This window comes from Spermophilus citellus (genome assembly GCF_964194105.1).
Source record: "Spermophilus citellus genome assembly, chromosome: 7".
Classification (NCBI taxonomy): Eukaryota; Metazoa; Chordata; class Mammalia; order Rodentia; family Sciuridae; genus Spermophilus; species Spermophilus citellus.
In genome coordinates, this window is record NC_138188.1 from 35,923,005 (window position 1) to 35,947,217 (window position 24,213).

General features: G+C 36.1%; 1 protein-coding gene across 1 annotated transcript in view; it reads right to left on the reverse strand.

The window, feature by feature from the left end:
- The window catches only part of CEP70 (centrosomal protein 70), a 48,725-nt gene that overhangs the window by 18,711 nt on the left and 5,801 nt on the right, over positions 1 to 24,213 (reverse strand). Inside the window, 10 exon segments of the mRNA XM_081302285.1 lie at positions 3,697 to 3,771; positions 5,844 to 5,932; positions 6,120 to 6,207; positions 8,358 to 8,428; positions 8,431 to 8,463; positions 12,815 to 12,937; positions 18,811 to 18,991; positions 19,382 to 19,505; positions 19,604 to 19,694; positions 22,466 to 22,588. Coding sequence (XP_081158411.1) covers positions 3,697 to 3,771; positions 5,844 to 5,932; positions 6,120 to 6,207; positions 8,358 to 8,428; positions 8,431 to 8,463; positions 12,815 to 12,937; positions 18,811 to 18,991; positions 19,382 to 19,505; positions 19,604 to 19,694; positions 22,466 to 22,588 — 998 coding nt within the window.

Consider the following 24,213-nt stretch of genomic DNA (forward strand, 5'->3'; position numbering starts at 1 on the left):
TTGTTAAACTAACCTTCAATATCAAATGGAGGTGTTAAGAGTAACTACAACTCTTTAAAAATACAAAAGAAAAAAAAACACACAACTGAAATATTCTGTGCTCATGAAAGGGAAAAGACTCCTCTATTCCTTTTTCTCATAGCACTTCCTTTGGAAAACTTGTAATTATGTTTTCTCTGTCTCTTTAAGATGTATTTAAATCTTTTCCAGAGCTAAATAAACCTTTTCCCAGTTCTGAATCTCCAGGATTTTTTTTTTTAAAGGAACCCTGGAACCATGGTCAAAATGTGACTATCAAGGAAGATGGTCACATCTTCTAACACTATCAGAATTTAGTCTAGGGCCCTGGTGCCAAGCTGTTAACCTCTTGATTGTCATAAGAACACCAGAAATTTTATTTTTCCCTTGGTTAAAGACAGCATGTATGTAATGAATTCTACCTGTCTGGCTATATAAGAGGATTTCTTTCTGTCTGTAAACCTGTTTAGCACACTACCTATAATGCACATCCCTGTCTGGCTGAAAGCTTACCCAGTAATAAAACTGTCTTTTGTACATCTGTGGAAGGAATTCACTAGGTTGACAGCAGACTATTATTTCCCAAACATGAATAGTACTTTGAAATAATTCTACCTTTGGCACAACAGAAAATAAAAATCTTTTCATGAGCTGGGTATTTGCCTAACATGGTAGGGCACTTGCCTAACACGCATGGGACCCTGGGTTCAATCCCTAGTACTACAAAAACAAAATCAAAAGATTTTCTTTATTTAGCTTGGTTCTAATTATTAGTGTGGTGATTCAAGAGTGAGACCTGGGGAAAGAATGATTAAGGATATGATTTCTCTTTTTTTGCCTACCATCTGTGTAATGTGGGCAAGTTATCTAACACTCCCAATTCTCTGTATCGACATCTAGATAAAAAGTTCCAAACTAAAATATTATAAAAATCCCTAAACATTTCTTCAAAATTCAACCAAAAAAATATAGCAGGAATTAGTTCTGAATCCTAATTCTTAAAATAATTTTTATTTATTTATTTTTAATTTGTTCTACTTAGTTGTACATGACAGCAAAATGCATTTCAATTCATCATACACAAATGGAGCTCAACATTTCAATTCTCTGGTTGTACATGATGTAGAGACACAACATTTGTGCAATCATACATGAACCTAGGGTAATGATGTCCATCTCATTCTACCATCTTTCCTATCCTTACAACTGAATCATAATTTTAAAAGACAAAAAATGGTAAGTCAATCTAAAGACCAGAACCCAAGTGAACAACAAAAATATATATATAGTTGATTCTCATTATTTGGGGCAGTTATGGTCTATAAAGTCACTGTGAATACTGAATTAGAGTACTGAACCACTGCTCCTAGGGGAAATACACTGTCATGCTTCTGGCAGGTCTCTAGTCACATTTTCCTCACTGTTCCATTTTGTCTCACTGTCCCAGATGTGAAACATACATAAAATATACTATATATAATTATGACATAATATAAGAATATAATTTAAATTATCATGTCAACATATAATATCCAGATTATGGTTTCCAACCTGTTTTAATGTACTTGTGTCAATTTCATTGAAGTATCTGCAGAACTGAAAACTAGGGACATAGTAGGTCAACAGATCAATATATAACCATGTTTTATGTGAGTTTCTACTTAAAGACACTTTGAAGTACACTGCTGATTCACTAATGAACTTGCCAATAGTACTCCTTAACTCCTGCCTTGAACAAAACTTAACATGTGTATTTTTTTCATAAGGCATACCACAGCCTTCCTGGGTACGGGAGTGCTATGCTTGGTGAGGTACCTTAGAGAAATCACCAACAAAAAGCATAAATATGGGGGTGGTGGTGGTACTAAAAAGCAAAAGACCCTTCTTTTCAGTATGGGGGTTGAAACAAGAGCAGAGAGCATCAACTTGATCAATAGTTGAGAATATATGTTGATTCAAAATTTCTTGCCATTGAGCATGCCCATGTGCGACTGAAATGCCGTGAGGACTGATCTGAGGTTATAATTTTGGCAGGCAAATTCACACATGAAATCTGAATAATGAGGACTGATCTTTATGTACACATAAAAACATGTATGTTTATCTTCACTAATATGCTTGCTTTGGAGTCAATAGGTTTCCTCATTCTGACTTTATCTCCTACAGCTTCCCCTTTCCCAGTTGTCTGTCTCCTAATTTCCTCACCTCACTTAATGGCACTAACAACTAACTAGTTATTCAGGCCTAAAACTTAGAAGACTTTTGCTTCTTCTCTTTTCCTGCTCAACGCCTTATATCCCATCCATCACTAAGTTGTCAGTTCTACTTTCAATATTCTCTAATTCCAAAACTTCTCAGCACTTCCACCACTGACCATGTCACCACCACCACCACCTGTCCAAACTCACACAATAGCTACGCTCCCACTATCTTACATGTAGTATTTATATTGAAATTGTCATATTTATTTCATTAATCATCTCCCTTTATGTCATCTCCACGAGGGCAGGGATATTCTTCCATTTGGTTTACCCCAGACTAGAATGCCAAGCAAATAATAGGAAATACTATAGGCACCTGAAATGTCAAGCAATGGTAGGAAGGAAATGAATATGCATTAAATAATGAAGGCATTCTTTCCAAACCTTCCACTTCTTTTAGTTTTCCTTCACTACTATCTTAATTTTAACTCAATATGTAATTCCTGGATGCACGTGCTTTCCTTTTACGGTGATGCTTGTTGCCACAGAAGGAAAAATAGTTGTCAGTAAAAATTAAATCAACACTTGCTAACACAACTAACTTAATACATTTGATGAATATATTAACTCAGTTTTCAAAATATTTCATATATATAGATTTCTTCTCCTCCAACAAAATGTGTCCCAAACTACTTTCTCAATCCCTTGACTCAAAGGGTACTGATGGATAAGCTTCAGAAAATACCATTACTCTTTAAAATAAGATATTAAAATACCTCTGAGCTCTTGCTTTTCAAAGCTAGAGTGGGTAAGAATGGCTTACTGCATGCCTTTTGGTACTTTTAAAGTGATAAGACTCCCTTTAAATTTTTCAGATCATGACTAGTAATAACAAAAATCGGGAACTTGTCATCTCTACTTTCATTGATTCTCTAGCAATTCTTCCATTTCTGAAGACAATATTCTATTTAAAATCTTTGTACTTTATTACATTAGGCAACTTACCTTTTTTCTTTTTATCACCTAAGATGGATATACAGCTAAATCCAATATAGGAGAAATTGCTTTTGAACTGTGGAACCAGAAAAGCTTTTTTTGGTGGGGGTAGTGGGGAGGGGTTACCAGGGATTGAACCCAGGGATACTTTACCACTGAGCCACATCCTTAGTCCTTTTTTTTGAGACAGGTACTACGTTGCTTACAGTCTCTTTAAATTGCTGAGACTGGCCTCGAACTTGCAATCCTCATGCCTCAGCCTCGAAAGTTGTTTAAATTGTTAACTTTAAACAAATCCCAAGCTACTAGGATTCTAGGTATGTGCCTCCATGTGGAAATATGCATTTTTAAGTATCATTTCCCCCATATGCCTGGTAATTCCAACCCAAGGCCACATGAAGTAACAATGAGATAACATAGATAAATAGGAACAAAATACAAAACCCTAATAAAAGCTATAATTTTGGTGAAATATAATTACTTGATGCTTTTCTTAAGGGCTTTTTCCAGTTTCTTCACTTGCTGTTTTTGAAGTTTTAATTCCTCTTGTGTGGGCCTGTTGAAAATAAACCACATTGAATGCATTCAATTAAATGAATAAAACAATAAAAGTACTTAACAATAGAGGATATCCTGTTACTTGTCACAAGTTCATGAAAATTCTTTAAATATTCTGACCGCTAATAAGGTATTTAGTGGACATGTGGATTTCTTCTATATAATTCCTTATTCAAAACCATTTACTTGTTTAATTTATTGTTTTTATAGTGAAATATTTCAAATATACAGATGTTAGAGATTACAACAAATCCTAGTATATTCACCAGCTTTACCAAATTTGAATATTAGTATATTTATTCCAAATCTTTAAAAATGTATTTAAGAATTCCATTCGTCCCTCATTAATGTCATTCTTCTTCCCACACCACTATCCTAAATTTACTGTTCCTTATTCCAAAGCATTATTCTTAAAATCTTTACTATATATTTATGTAACCATAAATATACATATTACCTAGCAGTTTTTCAGACTTTATATAAATGACTTACATGTAAACCATTAATAGTTTTTCTCCATTAAAGTTTAAGCTTTAAAGTTTGGCAATGAAGCTCAGAGATAAGATACTTTGCCTAGCATGCACAAGGCCTGGGTTTCATCCCCAGCACTGCAATAAATCAAGTGTAAGCTTTATGAGATCAAGGGATTTGTTTGGTCATTGTTTAATCCCAGAGCTTGGAGAATTGCCTAACTTATTGAAAGTATTCAACAAATATTTGCTGAATAAAAAGAAAGTGTCAACAATGTTCACTCTGTATTACTGTCAACAGATGGTGGTTTCTCTTTGTAATTATACTGCATATAGCTTTCTGTTGTGTTACAAGAACTATTTACTTTTCTTCTCTTTCCACAATAAGAAATCACAAGATATTCTCAAGTAATTTGGGAATGAGAAACCCACTGGTATAAAACTTTGAACATTTCAAAATCACTAAGTTAAAATGTTTTGTGTATATATATACACACACATACACATACACACACACACAGTGTAAGTATTTGAGGTGATGGATAGGTTAGCTTCTACCTCGTATTCATAAAATCACATTACTTTGTACCCCAAAGATAAATACAACTATAATTTGTCAGTTAATAATTTAAACAATTTAAAAATGTGAAAAATCATGCTCACTGGAAGATAAAAAGAAGAATATTATATGGCTCCATTTACAGAATGTCTAGGAAATATAAACTATTGTATAATGGCAAAATAAACTGGGAAGAAGGGATTACAAAAGAAAACTTTTAGGGTGATGATCTCAATTATGATTGTTTCACAGAGTATACATATGTCAAAACTTTTAAATTATGTGCAATGTATTTATGTCAATTATACACCAATAAAGCTAATTTTAAAGGAAAAATACCTACTCAAAAGTTCTTACCCAGTTTTAACTTCTTCAACACAGACTTCTATTTTCTCATTTCCCTTGCCTGTCTATGGGTAGGCCTTCTATCATTTACCATGGGACACAAATAACCATGAATATGAGTGTGAAGCACTGTTATGGTTTAGATGAGGTGTCCCTGCAAAGCTCACATGTGAGACAATGCAAGAAGGTTCAGAGAAGAACTGATTGGGTTGCAGGTCAATCAGTGAATATAATCCCCTGATAGGGATTACCTGAGTAGTAACTGAAGTGGTAGGGTGTTGCTGGAGGAGGTGGGAATTGGGGTTTGGGGTTACATGTATTTTTGTCTGACAAGTGGAGACCTCTCTGCTTCCTGACATGATGTGAGCTTCCCTCCATCACATTCTCCCACCATGATGCTCTGCATCACCTCGATCTCTGAGGAATGGAGCCAGCTTTCTATGGACTAAGACCTCTGAAACTGTGAGCCCCTTAAACAAACTTTCCTCCTCTACAATTGCTAGTTGGGTTCTTTAATCACAGCAGCAAAAAAAAAAAAAAAAGCTGCCTAAAATAAGCACTCAGGATTGGTTGTAGGGTAAAGGGGTTAGAATGGTTTAACCTAACAAGTTCCAGTATGTATTTACTTGTTAAAGGACAAAGAAACATTGCATTAAAAAAATTTAAAAAAAGAAACATTACTTGAGTTTCTCTCACCTGCTTTCCAAATCTTTTTGGAGGTTCAGCTTTTCACTTGTAAGTGCATCAATCTTAGATTTTGCATCCTGGAGTTGATTCTGTAATGACTGAAACACATTTCATACAAAAATAATTAACTTTCCAGGTGATTATTTTACTTTATAAGAAAATATTTGGGGCTGGAGATCTAGCTCAGTTGGTAGAGTGCTTGCCTCACATTACAAGGCCATGGGTTCAATCCCCAGCACCACAAGAAAAAAATTTTTAAGTATTTATTAGTTATAGTCCCCATACCACTAGAAGACATTTATAAGTCGGTGATGCACCCATATTTTGATAATCATTTTCTTCACTTGACTGACTTTCATCTTCTTTATAGTGCCTGTGAAAAGATACATGTATATTTTTTATGAAAAAAATCTTAAAAACATTTTGCTAATAGAAATTAAACCAATCTAATAAGAGCTTAATAATCTAACCATGACTTATTCCAAATTTCCTATTTGTTCACATAACGAATGACATTAGAACACATTACTTATGAACATAATAGTACATATCTATTAATTATCCCTTTACTTAGAGTATATGAGAACCAGAACTTTTTATTGTTTACCACTGGATCTCACTGCCTAGAAGATTATGGGACAAAAGAAGAGCTGAAAAGACACTTATTGAATGAATAAACAAATAAAACAATGCAGAACATTAAAGAAATGTTCTTCTTTAAAATGCATTCTCCACATACTCTTTTTATCTTTCTAGTACCTGAAGCTCAAATAATCTACCTTAAAAAACAACAACATAGAACATCTATGTTCTTTAGTCTTGATTCAAACCTTGGCACTATTATTAACCAATAGTTTCATCTGAATAGATCAATCTCTCAGAATTTAGTCTTATCTGTAAAAAAGGAAACTGTCATATCTACCTCAAGATTAATGTGAATACAAAAGACATTAAAACGAAAATAAAATGTACTAAAGCATTCTATGATCCACAAAGTGCTAACAAATCACTAACAATCATGATGAGCTAATACTGTACTCTCCTATAAAGTAATCTCTAGCTAACATTACGGCCAATGAGCACTTGAAATATTGCTAGTTGAAGTGAAAAACTAATTTTCATTACACTTTAAATTAAAAAACTGAATCAGTGTATTTTTCTGTAAAATACCACTTCATTGTTTAGTACAAGATTTCACTTTAACTGTCTACTTCCAGTCTGCATTTGGCCTCAAGAATGAAATACCAATTCATTCCAGAGTCTCCAGCCTCCCAGCCTGCCTTGAAAATTTCAAATCTGCCAGTATCATAATTGTGTGGGTTGTGCTGGAGTTAAAGGGTAGGTAAGATTTGGAAAAGCACAAAGAAAAAAGGTAAAGGCATTTTAGACTGTTTGGATTCTATGACTAAAAAGGGTATAAATGTAAACCACATCTGCTTTAGGAAGGCTTCTCTGGTCACTCCAATCAAAATTGATTCTGCTCCTATTCTAAATTCCTATAGTACTTACTGTCTATACAACCTTTAGAAATTATTCACTATGACATTATGTATTAGTGCTTAAGTCTCATGTTATTTTCATTAGTGTTTACATTTTATCTTCCTTATTAGACTGTAAACTCTAGAAGGACCATTATAAAAAACTGTCCAATCTCTGTAAAATCTATACAACACTGTGTCTACCACTGAAATGACAAAGTCAGAAATCCCTGAGCACTTGATATGATGCTTTCTGACTAGAGTGATTCACTTTTAGCCTTAGTTGCTTTTATCCTTCTCTTCTTTGATTGCTCCTTTCTTCTTTCTTTTCCCTTTCTTCCCCTGCCCCCAGCTATTTCTGAAAAGTCATTCTTAGGGCAAGAATAGTCAAGTATATGCTTCATGGAAGCAAAAAATGTATCTGATTTGTTATCCTGGGATCCTAAGTACCTAAAATAGAACATGACACCAAGTGGATGCTCAATGTCTATTTGTTGAAAGAACTGCTCCATTTATAAACAATGAACAGAATAGCTACTGTTCATTAAAGCATTTTAGATTACATGGTCTTAGATATTCTTCAGCTATTTTAGGTTAACCAAAGACTATTTACTCTTACTTCTTTATTCAGAAGTGACATGTGTGCTTTAATCTATATGGTTTTCACTGACATTTTTACCTTTATCTCATAAATCTGATCCTAATTAGGTTACATTTTGGTAGGCGGCTCATTTACTTCTATGCATTTTGTGGATATATTGGTAACTTTTGAGTGAGCTAGGTGACGTCAATAGAACAAATTATAATACTGTGACAAAATAAGAGGAAATGCCATTTCTGCTGTTAACTAATACTTTGATGGTTATTGAATATATGTATATTAATATATTTTAACATAGGTAGTAAAATACAATATTTAGAAAACTTCTTAGTGACATTAGGTAGATTTCTGTAGGATATTTAAAGTTTCAAAAGGCTATAGAAACTTTTGGTATGATTCATTAATGGATAGTAACTTCAAAAGTTGTAACAGGATTATTCATACCTTCGTGTATAGATTTTTCTTATTTTAGATTCATAGTAGTCAATTAGGCAAAGCAACCTAGAAAATAAAATCTATATTGAATGATTTTCAAAATGCAGTATGATATCTACTATTCAACATAATTTCAAATTATAGTGATAAAAGAAAGTATAGATTATCTGGCAGGATTTTAAAAGTTTAAATGACTCCTGTCAGAATCAAATATTATACTGTCATATTTTATATTAATTTTAATAGATGTTTAAATAGCCATAAATAGTATACTTTAACCTATTAAATGTATATTCTCCTTGTTCTAACAAGTCTACCTCTAGCAATCTTGCCCACAAAATATTTGCCCAAGGATGCAACTCAGCATGAACAAAGTTATCCACTATATCATTTATAAGAGTGAAAAAAAAAATCTACTAGGCCTTCAACAGGAAAAAGGTCAAATAGTAGCACATCCACACTATAAGAAATAATGTGGCACTGGGAGTAATGATGTAAATTTGCATCATGTCCTAATAAGGACTGATGAGGGAAAAATATTGTACAACCAAATGTATAATATTACTCTATTTGGTCTAGAAAATAGAGAAAGAAATTATATATAAATTTATGCATGTCGGGGCTGGGGATGTGGCTCAAGTGGTAGCGCGCTCGCCTGGCATGCGTGCGGCCCAGGTTCGATCCTCAGCACCACATACAAAGATGTTGTGTCCGCCGAGAACTTAAAAAATAAATATTAAAAAATTCTCTCACACTCTCTCTCACTCTTTCTTAAAAAAAAAAAAAATGCATGTATTGAAAAAGAACTCTGGGTCCTTTACTGGGAGATGATATTGTAAGCCAGGGGGCTTACTGGTTTTCACATCAAAAAGCTGGAGAGGGATTGGAATGCTAATAGTTCATCCATTAACACGACAATACTACACAATAATCAACACATATCATGTTCACCATGCTTGAGACCTCTTACATTACTTGCCATTTCCAAGTAAATTCACTTTCCTTCTTGTGTATTCCTCTAACTGAAAAATCCTTTCTCTTACCTCTATTAAAATTCTACAGTTCCTAATTGTCTAGCTGCAAGCCGGCCATCTTCATGAAGCCTCTCTGGGGCCTCTACCTTTCACTCCTCTCTGTCACACTCAGCATCCCATTTGCCCCACACATACAGTACCTACCACTGTCTGCCTTATATTTACTTACATACCTATCTACTCAACTAGACCATTGGCTCACTGAATGCAGAAATCATGGCTTCATTCATCTGTGTTTGCTCTATATTAGACTAGTGCCTTTATACCTTTTGACAATAGCTGTATTTTTAATAAGGTTAACTCAATTTTTAATTTCAATGTCTCAAACTGAAGATTTGCTTCATTAAAAGTCAAACAAGGCTAGGAGTGTAGAGTTCTGGGGTAGAACATTTACCCAGCATGCAAAAGGCCCCAAGTCTAATCCCTAGCACCACAAAAAATAAATGAGAGCAGAAAAAAATCTCTGGCCCATTAGACAAATCCATACCTGGATCAACCCAACTTTATGTGGCAATCACAAGTTCCCTCAGTGTCTCTCTCACCCACATTGGCTGTTCTGGGGGTTCATTTTGTCGTTGCTTTTGTTTCCCCTTCATTGCTCTATCCTTTCCTCCCAATGTAACTCCCTCTGCCTCTCCTTCTTTTTAATCTTCTTTACTTTTCTCTCCTTGCTTTCTTCTTTCCATTTATTCACACCTACCGCTAACTACATTTTATTATGAATCAAGGTGTTTATCCTTCCTTTTTCTTCAAAAGGATGAAAATTATGTAGATCATAGATGTATTCTCAAATCTACAAACTCATATATAACTTCATTTTTATGCACAATAGAGACACCAAATATAGTTGATTCTCAATCCTATTACATAAATACATAAGACTAGTTTAAATGCAATCAGTTCATATTGATTAGTAAAAAACACAAAGAGCTACCTTTCATTCAAAGGAGAATGCAAATATAATACCAATACAACTTATATTGCTAAAAATACTAAGCATTTAAAACCAATTCCTACAAGGCGGGGAGTAAGTCTAAGGTGGTATAAAAAGGAAGAAATGAAAACAAGAATAATTATAGTTTTGACTTTGGAATTATGTAACTGTTTTAAGTAAATAAAAAAAGTCAATTTCTAAGAATTAAAAAACAAGTTAAACCCAAATGTTTACTAATTTGGTGACACAAACACACAGAAAAGTGGTATTTCAAGATATTTCAGAAAACCACATTTTGACTGCATCTATGATAGAATATATAACACTAAAGAAATTGAAATTTAATTCAATAGGTTTATTGTTAGTAATTCTGGGATTACTTTAGAATATTTTAACACATTAAAGGATAAATTAGTTATATTGATCCTGGATTCATCCACAGCACACAAAAAGAACAAAAACTTTAAAAAGAGTTACAAAATAAAAAAGAGTTTAATTAAAAATACTGTAACATTAACTTCAGTTGGGAAAAAAAAAAAAAAAAAAGATTTCTTTTCCCCCAGAAACACAGTTCCTAGCTCTTTTCACTGAAAAGTCTTAAGTCAAAGAAAACATGATAACTACAAGCAATCTCAACATCTATACAGTAGTATCTTACTAAAAGTAATCAGTTCTTTTGATAAATGTCTGATAGGTTAACCAGGAGTTTTAGGTTAACCAGGAGTTTTAAGGAGCTGGAAGAATTGGACATTTGCATGCAGAAGAATAAAAAAAAAAAACTAGACCTCTCTCTCAGTTACAAAACTAACTCAAAATAGATTAAAAACTTTCACATAGGGTTAAATCTAGGAAACTACTAGAAGAAAACAGAAAATGATTCAGGATATTGAAATGAGCAAGATGTTTTGAAGAAAACCCTAAAGGCCCAAGAAACAAAAATAAAAAAGACAAATATGATTACATCAAACTAAAAACCTCTGCATAGCTAAGGAAAGGATCAAAAGAGTGAAGAGACAACCGATAAAAGAAATAATTGCAAGCCATACATCTGGGGGTTGATATTCAGGATACAAAACGAACTCCACATACACAATACCAAAAACCAAATAAACCAATTTAAAAATTGGCAAGAGGCCTCAAGAAACAATTCTCCAAAGACAACATAAATGACCAATAGGTATATGAAAAAATGTTCAACATCACTAATAATCAGGGATGGAAATCAAAACCATGAGAAATCACCTCATCCCAATAAGAATGGCTATAATCAAAAAGATTAAAGATAATGAGTACTGGCAAGATTGTGGAGAAAAGGGAGCTATGTATGCTGTTAATTGGAATATAAATTAGTACAGCCATTGTGGAAAACAGTAAAGAGCTTCCTCAAAAATTTTAAATACAATTGCTATGTGATTCAGCAATTCTACTGGGTATGTATATCCAGAGGAAAAAAAACCAGTAATGTCAAAAATACTGCTGCACTCCCATGTTCAAAAGCAGCGTTATTTACAATAGCCAAGAAATAGCAATAACTTGAATGCTCATAAATTGATGAATGAATGTGATATAGATATATATATATATACACACATACATATGCAATGGAATATTATTCAGGCATTAAAAATGATGAAATCCTATTAATTACAAAAACACATAAATGGAACCAGATTTTACTCATATGTAGAATCTAAAAAAAGTTGATTTCATCAAAGTTGAAAACATGGGGGGCTGAGGTAGCTCAATGGTAGAGTACATGCCTAGCACATGTGAGCACTGTGTTCAATCCTCTGCACCACTTAAAAACAACAAAGGTATTATGCTCATAAAAAAAAAAAAAAAAGTGGTTCTGGGATATTTGGGGGAGAAGCAAGGGATAGAGAAAGATTGATCAATGGGTACTAAGTTACAGTTAGATTGGAACAAGTTCTGAGGTGCTACAGTAAAGTGATGATAGGTAATAATGAACTGCATATTTCAAAAAGCTAGAAAAAAGGATTTTCAGAATTTTTACCCTGAAGAAATGATAAATGTTCAAGAAAACAGAAAAGTTTGACCTAATTTAAATATGATATAACGAATACATGCAACAAAACATCATATTATTCCACTAGTATGTACAATTTGTATGTATTTATTTATCAGTTAATAAAAATTAAAACAGCTTTATAAATTAACGGGAAATTAATTGTTATTTGTTAAAAATAACACAAATATTTAAAATTATCTAATTTCATTCCTCAAAGAGCTCTAGGGCACTAGAGCATATAAATAAATAAATACAAATAAAATATTTATTTTGTTTATTCATATGCACCACATATAAATAAATAAAACTTAAAAATTAAAGAATGGAGAAGGAAAAAAGCAGAAGAGAGGGAGAGAGTCTCCTCTGAGAAATATAGCCACTCCTATCTCCCATAAAAAACTCAATTTTTTAAAAAATGTTTTTTGGGGGCTGGGGCTGGGGCTCGGGCTGGGGCTCAGCAGTAGTGCACTTGCGTGTTTTGAGTGATGATGCGTTCTTCTTCCTCCTTTGTTAATCTACAGATATCCTTTTGCAGAGAAGCAATAATCTCTTGTTGTTCCATTCGTTTTTTCTTGTAATGTTGGCATCTGATCTGTAAGAAATTTTTTAAAAACATGATTATGATATGTACCACTAAGACATTGCTGTCTTAATACTTTACCCAAAGTCATATTTAGTTTCTATTGAAATAATAAATATGATGGCATCAAATTAAAAAGCTTATGTGCAGCAAAGAAAACAAGAGTGCAAAGAGAACCTACAGAACAGGAGAAAATCTTTGTTACTCTTCTCACAGAGGACTTAAAAATATCCAAAATATATAAAGAATTCAAAGCCAGATATGTAGGTACATGGCTATAATCCCAGTGACTTGGAAGATTGAGGATTGCAAGTTCAATGCCAGCCTCAGCAACTTAGCAAGGCCCTAAGCAACTTAGTAAAGGCCTTGTCTCATTATTTTTTTTAAAAAAAAAAAAAAGCTAGAGATGTAGTTCAGTCATTAAGCATGGGTTCCATCCCTAGTACCAAAAAATAAATAAATAAATAAATAAATAAATAAATAAATAAATAAATACAAAAAGAACTCAAACAACCCAACTGATAAATAAGCAAATAAACTTAGCAGACATTTCTCAAAAGAATACAAATAGCCAGCCAGGTATGGTGGTGCACGCCTGTAATCCCAGCAGCTCGGCAGGCTGAGGTAGAAAGATTGTGAATTCAAAGCTAGCCTCAGCAATTTAGTGAAGCCCCATGCAACTCAGCAAGAACCTGTCTCTATATAAAACAAAACAGTCTGGGGATGTGGCTCAGTGGTCAAGTGCCCCCGAGTTCAATTCCCAGTACCACACAAATATATATATATATATATTTTCATTATCGGTGGAATTGCAAATTAATATAACCACTATGGAAACCAATATGAAGTTTCCTCAAAAGACTACAAACAGAACTACCTTATGACCCAGATATACCAATCCTTGGTATTTATCCTGAAGAATTAGAACCTTCAAACTATAGTAATACATGCATACCTGTTTGTAACAGTACAATTCACAATAGCCAAACTATGGAACCAGTCTAGTTGTCCATCAATAGATGAATGGATAAAGAAAATGTGGCATATATAAACAGTGAAATTTTAATCAGTCAAGGGTCATATGTTTTCTCTCATATATGGAAGCTAGAGGAAAAGGGAAAAGAAAGATGGATAGGACACACAGGGGAAGGGGAATACTGGGGAATGATATTGGTTAAATTATTATATCATAAGCTTGTACAAATATGAATCTCACCACTATGTACAATTATAATGCATCAATAAAATATGAAAAAAGCTCAGCATGCAATAATAATAATCAGGCATGTCAGAGAACAAGAAAACACAAATAGAAACAAACACAAAAAAAAATGATCCAATTAGAACCAGGTAACCGAATTATCAGATTTAAACGGAGATAAAATTCACACCACATAAAATTAACCATTTTAAAGTGAACAATTCACTAGCATCTAATACTCTTGTAATACTGTATGACCACCACTCCCATCTTGCTCCAAAATTGAACAGATTCTAAAATAAATTAACTTAGTATGTTCAAAACAATTTCAGAAAATTAAAAAACAAAGAACAGAAATTCTAAAACAAAAAAAAAAATCCAATAATCCACAGAAAATATCTAGAATAAAGTATCAAAAGACAAAAAAATCAAGATTAAAAAACAAAAAGACATGGGGATTCAATGATAAACTCTAACAGAACTGAAATCCTGGAAAAACTGAAAAGAGAACGTGATGGACGCAATATTTGAAGATATAATGGTTATGAATTTACTAAAACTGATGTATAATATCGAGCTACCAATTCAAGAAGTACTACAAAATCTGAGAAGGATAACTCAAAAGTAAACTTGACTAGACACAAGGTAAAACTATTTTAAAACAAAAGCAAAGAGAAAAATATTAAAAGGAAGCCAAAGAAATGGTAGAATGCCTTCAAAGGAGTGACAGACACTGACAAGTGAACCCTCAGCAGAAACAATGGAATCCAGGAGAAAATGGAAATATGGAAAGGAAATAGCTTCCAAATTAAAATTATATATCCAATGAAAATAGTCATCAAAATTGAAGTGTTCGATCTTCAATTTTTGATTGAAGGGTTGGTGAGGATATGAAGAAATTAGAACTTTCATACCCTATCAGGAATGTGAAATGATAGAGCACCTTTGGAAAAGCCTGGCAATTTCTTAAAAAGTTAACATGTATTTATTGTATGACTCAGCAATTCAAGTTCTAGGTATCTACCAAAGAGAAATGAGAGCATATGTCTACACAAAACCTTGAACAGAAATATTTACATGAGGTCAGTTTCAAATAGCCAGAAACTGAAAACAACTCAAAATGTTCATCAACAGGTGAATGAATAAGCAAATAGTGGTATATCCACACAGTGAAATACTTCTCAGCATAAAAAGGAACAGACCACTGGCACAGCTATTAGCTAGCTTTGCATTCCTGTAATGAAATATCAGAGGCAATGAAATATCAGAGGCAATGAAATATCAGAGGCAATTAACTTATAAACAGCAAAAGGTTATTTTAGCTCACAGTTCTTGACATTTCAGTCTAAGAACAAGTAGTTCCACTTTTGGGGAATAAGAGACCCAGAATGGCCAAAGCAATTCTAAAAAACAACAATGCAGGAGGCATCACAATACCTGATCTGAAATCATGCTGCAGAACTGTACTAACAAAAACACCATGGTACTGGCATCAAAAGAGATATGGAAACCAATAGAATAGAAGACACAGAGACAATTGTTGAGAGCCATCCATAGGCCAAATGTGAACTAAAAATTGGCATCATAGCCAGTGAACAGGAGAATCTGGTGTCTGGGGACTTCCAGTAGAAATTTCCTCTGGCCTAGAACACCCAGACACCTGTGAGCTCTGTTCAGCTGTGCCTGGTCCAACACAAGCACTGGTGATGGGGTGACCTGCTGCAGCCACACAGCCTCCCAGAGATGGGCATAACCCACCCAGATGCCAGTCAACCTGCTGACCCCAAGATATCCCAAATCAAGATTCCACCCTGAAACCTTATCCCTGTCTTTGATGTACCCACTTAAATAAACCACGGAAGCCATTTTCTAATTATTTAGCTCCAGCTTCTGGGTGGGCTGGACCTATCTGGTGCCCTACTTCAAAACTCTTTCCAACTCTGTCTTATTTCTGCACTAATTTTTTCTGAGGTATTATCTTCTCTGGTGGCTTATATCCTCCTGGGCATGAAAAAGGACCCCCTGTCTATGGCCACCTCCCCATAGACAATGCCACATATTTACAGCCATCTGATACTTGACAAAGGTGCCAAAAATATGTTGGGAGAAAAGACAGCCTTTTAAACAAATGTTGCTGGGAAAACTGGATATCCATATGTAGAAGAATGAAACTGGACACCTATATCTCACTCTCCACAAAAGTTAAATCAAAATGGACCAAAGACTTAGGAATTAGACCAGAAACTGTTCAACTGCTAGAATAAAACAGAGTCAACACTCCATCCCATAGGTACAGGAACTGACTTCCTCAACAAGACCCCTAAAGCTCAAGACATAAAATGGGGAATCAATAAGTGGGATACCATCAAATTAAAAAGCTTCTGCACAGCAAAGGAAACAATTAAGAGAGTGTAGAGAGAGACTGAAGAATGGGAGAAAATCTCCCAGCTGCTCCTCTGATGGAATTAATAGATAAACAACTAAAAAATCTCAATGCAGGATGGGGGAGAGTGTTGAGGAGGGGATTTGAATAAATGGGCACAACAACTAAACAAATATATGAAAAAAATGTTTAATATATCTAGCAATCAGATTTTCAGAGAAATGAAAATCAAAACTAAGATTTCACTCATTCTAGTCAGAATGGCAATAATCAAGAACATATAATATGCTGGTGAGGATATGGGGGAAAAGGTATACTGATACATTGTTGGTAGGGCTGTAAATTAGCACATCCACTCTGGAAAGCAGTATGAAGATTCCTCAAAACTAGGAATGGAAACACCATATGACCCCAGCTATCTCTCGCCTGGGTATTTATCCTAAAGATCTAAAACTCAGCATACTATAGTGATAACAGCCACTTCGATGTTTATAAAAGCACAATTCACATTAGCCAAATTAAGGAATCAGCCCCGATGCACATCAATAATGGCTAAAGAAAATGTGGTTCATATACACAATGCAGTTTTATTCAGTCATAAGCAAGAATGAAATCATGGCATTTGCCAATAAATGAATGGAAATGAAGATCAGGCTGAGTCAAATAAGCCAGACTCAGAAAATTAAAGGTCAAAACTTTTCTTTCATTGGAAGCTAGAGTGAAATAAAGAAAAGGTGGGGGGCAGTGATCAGATATCATAAAAATATAGAGAAGATCAGTGGAGCAGAAGGAGAATGATGAGAGGGGGGTAGGAATGATTGGAAAGGGAAGGAAATATAGAACAAGTTTAACAAAATTATGTTACATGCATAGAAAAACATACCAAAAGGAATTTCTTCATGTATATGTAGAAAGTACCAGTCAAAAAATAAATGAGGGACTGGGGTTGTGGCTCGGTGGTAGAGTGCTTGCCTAGCATGTGTGAGGCACTGGGTTTGATTCACAGCACTGTGTGAAAAAATAATAACAAAATAAAGGCATGTTGTCCATCTACAACTACCAATAAATAAATAAATAAATAAGCAAACAAATCAGTAGAGAAAGAAGAATAAGAGGAGGGAGAGGTGAGGGAAGCAGGAGGAATAGGGATTGAAATAAGATTCCTTATGTGTATGATTTTGTCTGATATTTAATAATACTATAATAATAATACTATAATTTTTAAAAAGGAGAAAACATAGAATGAATTATTCCATTTCTTTGGGTCACAAGTGAGGATGACACATCACAGCAGGAGAACATGGCAGAGCAAACTCACTTACATTATAAGTCAGGAAGCAAAGAAAAGACTTAGGACCTCCCACTGGAACCCCTCCTCCTAAAAGTTCCATTTCTTCCCAATAATGATACCCTGAGGATGAAGCCTTTAGCACATGAACCTTTAAGGAAGACTCATAAAAATCACAGCATACGGCCACATGAATAAAATCTCAAAACAATTATGATAAATGAGACTAGATATAAATATAATCCTCTATGTCACATAAGTTGTCTTTTCTCCAATTTTTCACTATACCTACATTTATTGATCTCCTTGACTTCTTTGCCAGACATACAAAAACCAATGTTTCCTTGCTCCAAATTACAAAATATGCAGCATGAAACCAGTCTAAAATTGAAAACAAGTGTATACTAAAAATAGAAGAATGTCCCTTAAACTGTAAAATAATTATACTCCAGGAGCACTTTTATCTTCCCTGATTTGCTATCAACACAAAAGATTCATTTCCTTTTTACATTAAAATGTAGATGTTTCACAAAACATCTACATTTTAATGTAAATATTTTTGATACTAGGAAAAACTCAGCATTCATTGTTGTAACACTACCCTTTCTATAAAAAGAACTCAGTTTTACACATAAAAAAGTTCTAGGTGCTTATTAGACATCCAATAGAGATTTTAAAGCTGGCTATCAGTATAGAATTAGAGGACAGGTCTGGGCTATACATAAAAATTGAGGAGCCATGAATCAGATTGAGGTCAAGAGAGTTAGGGTATGTAAAAAAAAAAGACAAGATATTAAGGACCAAGTACTGGAGAATTCCAACATCAAGAGGTTAGGAAGGAGAGAAGAACCAGCAGCAAAGGAACTATAGAATGTCCAGTGAGGTGAGGGAAATAGGATGTTCTGGAAAAGGAAACAGTGATAGGTCAAGGAAGGTAAAAATCACCAAGTTAAGCAACATGGAAGTCAATGATGAGCTGTACTAATCGACTAAAAAAACACATAACTCAGTACCTGTAAAGTTTTCTGCTCCTTTTGAAGATCTTTTATTTTAGTTTGTTGCTGGCAAACCCTATTTAGGGATTCATCCTCCAATTCACCAATTTTAGCTTTCACACTCTCCATAATTTGTTCCAACTCATTAGCTCGCTGTTCCTGATGGGCTGCTCGGTTTTGTTCTAGCTGAAGTTCATTTCTAATTTAATAGACACACAATTCCTTCCCTTAGTACTAAAAATAAATAAAATCACCAAACATACCCAATTTATTGACTTTGTAAAATGTATCTGCATTCTGTTTTTGGTGCAGGGATTGAACTCAGGGCCTCACACATTAAGCAGGTGGTGTGTCATGAAGCTATATCCCTAGCCACAGCATTTCTATCTTATTACAGAAACAAAAACATACATAGTACCATTACATATCTATGGTAAACTATTACCAAAAGATCTTTTTTAAATTTACCTATAAATTTTTTAAATTTAATATTTAGTCAAAATAAAAATTTTAATTGCAGAATCATTTTCATGGTCATTACTTATAGAATATATACAAATAATTTAAAGGAGACTTTGCATTTTCTTACTTAAGTTTCTGGTTGTTTTCTATAAGCTCCTGTATCATGTTCTGTTGACGAACTGTTTCTTCCATCAATGTTTTCAAATTCTGTCTCATCCTTTGTGATGACTGTTTGTCAAAAAGGATGAGATCTACATTTTAAAAAATACAATACAGATAGTAATAATCAAGTAAAACATTTTAGGATTAAAAAACTTTTTACCTTAAACAAAAAATAGGATCTGATTACCTTTAATATCTGGTCTTTTGACCAAGCACAAAGATTGTAAGCCGTGATTCATCAACAGCACATTTATACTTTCCCATTCTGCTTCTTCCTGCTACAATGACAAGGAGAGAGAAAAGGATCAACCTTAAGATATGAAGGAAGGGCTGGGGATGTGGCTCAAGCGGTAGCGCGCTCGCCTGGCATGCGTGCGGCCCGGGTTCGATCCTCAGCACCACATACCAACAAAGATGTTGTGTCCGCCAAGAACTAAAAAAAGTAAATAAATAAATAAATTCTCTCTCTCTCTCTCTCTCTCTCTCTCTCTCTCCCCCCCCCTTTCCTCTCTCTAAAAAAAAAAAAAAGATATGAAGGAAAATTCTTACAATACAATTTCCTATTTTTTCAAAATAACAGCTTCTTCAAAAAATTTTCAAACATGAATTTTTAAGCATATCTGATTAAAATTGAATACATTTATTATTTCTAACAAAATCAGCAACAGACAAGAGGCATGCAAATAAGCACAAATTATCACATCATGGAGAATGTTCATTTGTAGGCCTTAATGGACAAATTAAAGAAAAAAATAATAATTACAACACTTCATAATTCCAGTGAGCCAAACAGATTTCATGAACTAGACCAGGATCCACTCAAAAAACAGTGCAAACTAGGTAATATTAATTGAATAGTAAGGAAAAGATCAGTCGTTCAAACACACCTAACTAGATGGAGCCAAATGATTAGTCCCAAAAATATCAAGACACACCTAACTAGATGGAACCAAAAACTTAGACCTAGTCCATCACACAGAAGCATGTCCACCTTGACCAACAATTCCAGTAGAATCACCTGAAGGACACTCTGAAATCTTATAGTTGATTCTGAATTTGTATTTGCATCCTAAACTTGAGAAAGGAATTCTAGCTCTCTTGAGTAAATGAATAAACACATTAGAATGGGAAGAAATAAAAAATACAGGACTGAAAGAGGTTTTTTAGAACAACACATTTAGAGGTTGGATTTAACACACATGAGACCCTGGATTTAATCCCAAGCACACATACATACAAAGATTATAAAACAATTTAATATCATGTATTTAAATATATCTTGGGGGTTATTTCTCAGTTGGTTAGTTTTTCAGCACTGGGGATTGAGTTTCCAGAGCCTCAGCTCTACCACTAAACTCTATTCCTAGCTGTAAACTCCTGTTTTTGTTTGGTTTTTGGTGAGAAAGGATCTCACTAAGTTGCTTAGGTCTGGCTTTGAACTTGTGGTCCTCCTGCCTCAGCCTCTGGAACCACTAGCTTATAGGAATATGCCACCGTGCCTGGCCATATAATCCATTGTTAATGCAAGTACAATGATTGATTCTGAAATAACTGTGTGAGGTGCTTTTTAAGTTTAAAGGATATCTCTGTGAAAAGGTTGAGAGAAGGTTCAATGTTTAAATGCTTAAAAAATAAATATAAATATATAAAACACAAAATTTTTTTATTAATATAGTGCATAACCTAAAACAGTTTATCAACAAAAAAAGAAACAAATTACCCTAATGGTTCTTTTATACTACCATGACTCATAGTGCCACCCCTGACCTGCACAGGCAGCTGAACTTAAGGTCGCTCATGTGAATTTTCTGGGACACCAAATAAAACACAGACACACACTTTACCTTTAAATCAAGCTTCAGGATGGCTCCTCTGCTCTCAGCCTCAAGGTCCCCAAATGGGAAAGCAAGGAAAATCATGAGAGGCTGGTGAGAGCGCGAGCACATTTGAAAGTGAGCTTTTATTGGGGGGACCCTCATTCTTCAAAAAAGGTCAAGAGGGGCAGGGTTACAAGGACAGGTGAGTGTAACTCAACCTAATGGACTGCAGAATGGCACGCCTACCTCTGAAGACACAACCTCAACCTCCAGGACCAGGGCAATGTCCAGGTCACTACGAGAGTGATGATCAGAGCCCCTCTGCTCAAGGGGAAGAGAATGCAAATCATTCAGCAAGACTGCCTCCCACATCAAAGTGAAACCCTTGTTGTTGTATGGTGTAGAGACATAACCCAGGGAATAGTGTATACTAGGCAAGCATCCTACCACTCAGCTATATTCTTAGCCCAAAATATATCTTTTTGACTGCTAACATTTTCCTCCCCTTTACTTTTTATATACTTCTCTCACACACAACTTTTCCCTTACTTATGCCTTAGGCCATTTGATCACAGAACTGAACAACTTGATGGATTCAGGATTAAAATTATCACTGATGTTTCTTTTAGGAATCAAAATTTCTAAGTGGGTATCAATGGATACTCATAGTAATTATTTAATTACTGTAATTCATTAAAAACAAAATGCTCTCTGAGCTGGGGATGTGGCTCAAGTGGTAGCGAGCTTGCCTGGTATGCGTGCGGCCCGGGTTTGATCCTGAGCAACATATACAAATAAAGATGTTGTGCCTGCTGAAAACTAAAAAATAAATATTAAAAAAATTCTCCCCCTCTCTCTCAAAAAAAAAAAAAATGCTCTGTATATAATAAGGTTACACATTTTCAATGATAAAGTTATACATATTGTTACCTGATACTTCATATACTAAAAAAAAGTTTATGAATTCTGAAATAACAGGGAATAGCATTTTCCAAAATAAGTGCTGCAGAACACAAGTCTAATGAAATATTCAAACTAGTGATCAAAGGAAAATGACATATTAAATTGTCCTTTGGAGACTGATGTGTCAGTAAAACTACTTAGTAATATTTACCCCAGAATTCCCCAAAATTATTTGATCAAGGAAATCTTCCAAAGTCAGATTTTTCACATTTATAGATCTAACATTGTTTTGCACATATTTTGAAAAACTTTAAAATATTTCAATTTACCTGTTTTTCAAGCATGAGTTTGTTTGATAATTGAACGGACTCCTGAGTTTTAGGGGCTGCTGGAGACATAGTTTCTTTTGTAGAGTCCAAAGTCAAGCCTGGTAATAAGAAAATTTGAGTTGCCTAAACAAAAAAGAATAAGAGTTAAAGGAAATTATAACTTAAAAGAATCCATGACTCTTGCAAAGCAAATCAGGCCATGCCTATGTTGAAACAGCTATTTTCCTAGAGAGCTGACTGTATAAATCATTTGAATATGCCCTAAATTATAATTTTTTTCTGGGAATATAATTCTGAATTCCTCAGCAGTACAGAAAAAAAGATTCTGAGCTTTCTCACATGCATGCATGCTTGTGCAAGCTCTGTCTCTCACACAGACCCAGAGAGAGAGAGAGAGAGAGAGAGGGAAGGAGGGGGGAGAGGGGGGGGAGAGGGGGAGAGGGGGAGAGGGGGAGAGGGGGAGAGGGGGAGAGGGGGAGAGGGGGAGAGGGGGAGAGGGGGAGAGGGGGAGAGGGGGAGAGGGGGAGAGGGGGAGAGGGGGAGAGGGGGAGAGGGGGAGAGGGGGAGAGGGGGAGAGGGGGAGAGGGGGAGAGGGGGAGAGGGGGAGAGGGGGAGAGGGGGAGAGAGGGAGAGAGGGAGAGAGGGAGAGAGGGAGAGAGGGAGAGAGGGAGAGAGGGAGAGAGGGAGAGAGGGAGAAGGAGGGAGGGGGGAGGGAAAGGGGAGAGGGGGGAGAGGCGGGAGGGGAGGGGGGGGAGGGGAGGGGGAGGGGAGGGGAGGGGGAGGGGAGGGGGGAGGGGAGGGGGAGGGGAGGGGGGAGGGGAGGGGGAGGGGAGGGGAGGGCGAGGGGAGGGGAGGGGAGGGGAGGGGGAGGGGGGAGAGGCGGGAGGGGGAGAGAGAGGGGGGAGAGGCGGGAGGGGGAGAGAGGGGGGGAGGGGAGGGGGGGAGAGGCGGGAGGGGGAGAGAGAGGGGGGAGAGGCGGGAGGGGGAGAGAGAGGGGGGAGAGGCGGGAGGGGGAGAGAGAGGGGGGAGGCGGGAGGGGGAGAGAGAGGGGGGAGGCAGGAGGGGGAGAGAGAGGGGGGAGGCAGGAGGGGGGGAGAGGGGGAGGGGGGAGAGAGAGGGGGAGGGGGGAGAGAGAGGGGGAGGGGGGAGAGAGGGGGAGGGGGAAGAGAGAGGGGGAGAGGGGAGAGAGGGGGGAGGGGGGAGAGAGGGGGGAGGGGGGAGAGAGGGGGGAGGGGGGAGAGAGGGGGGAGGGGGGAGAGAGGGGGGAGGGGGGAGAGAGGGGGGAGGGGGGAGAGAGGGGGGAGGGGGGAGAGAGGGGGGAGGGGGGAGAGAGGGGGGAGGGGGGAGAGAGGGGGGAGGGGGGAGAGAGGGGGGAGGGGGGAGAGGGGAGGGGGGAGGGGAGGAGGGGGGAGAGGGGGAGGGAGGGGGGAGAGGGGGAGGGAGGGGGGAGAGAGGGAGGGAGGGGGGGAGAGAATGAAAATGAGAAAGGAACTATTTATTTTAACTAGAGAAGGTGAAAATGATGCAACACTAATGAACTTATCTTTGGGAAGCTGCTACCCAAAATTCTAAAAGAACTATGTCTGGGCCTACGGTTACAGGCCAGTCTAACAATTCACTGAACGCCAAGGATAAATGAAGTGACATTTACTTAGATAGTGTTTATTTCTAAGTAGAACAGAAACTAGCAACAAGGATTCTGTTGGTCACCAAAAAACATTTAGTCTACCCTACCCATCATTTTTTCT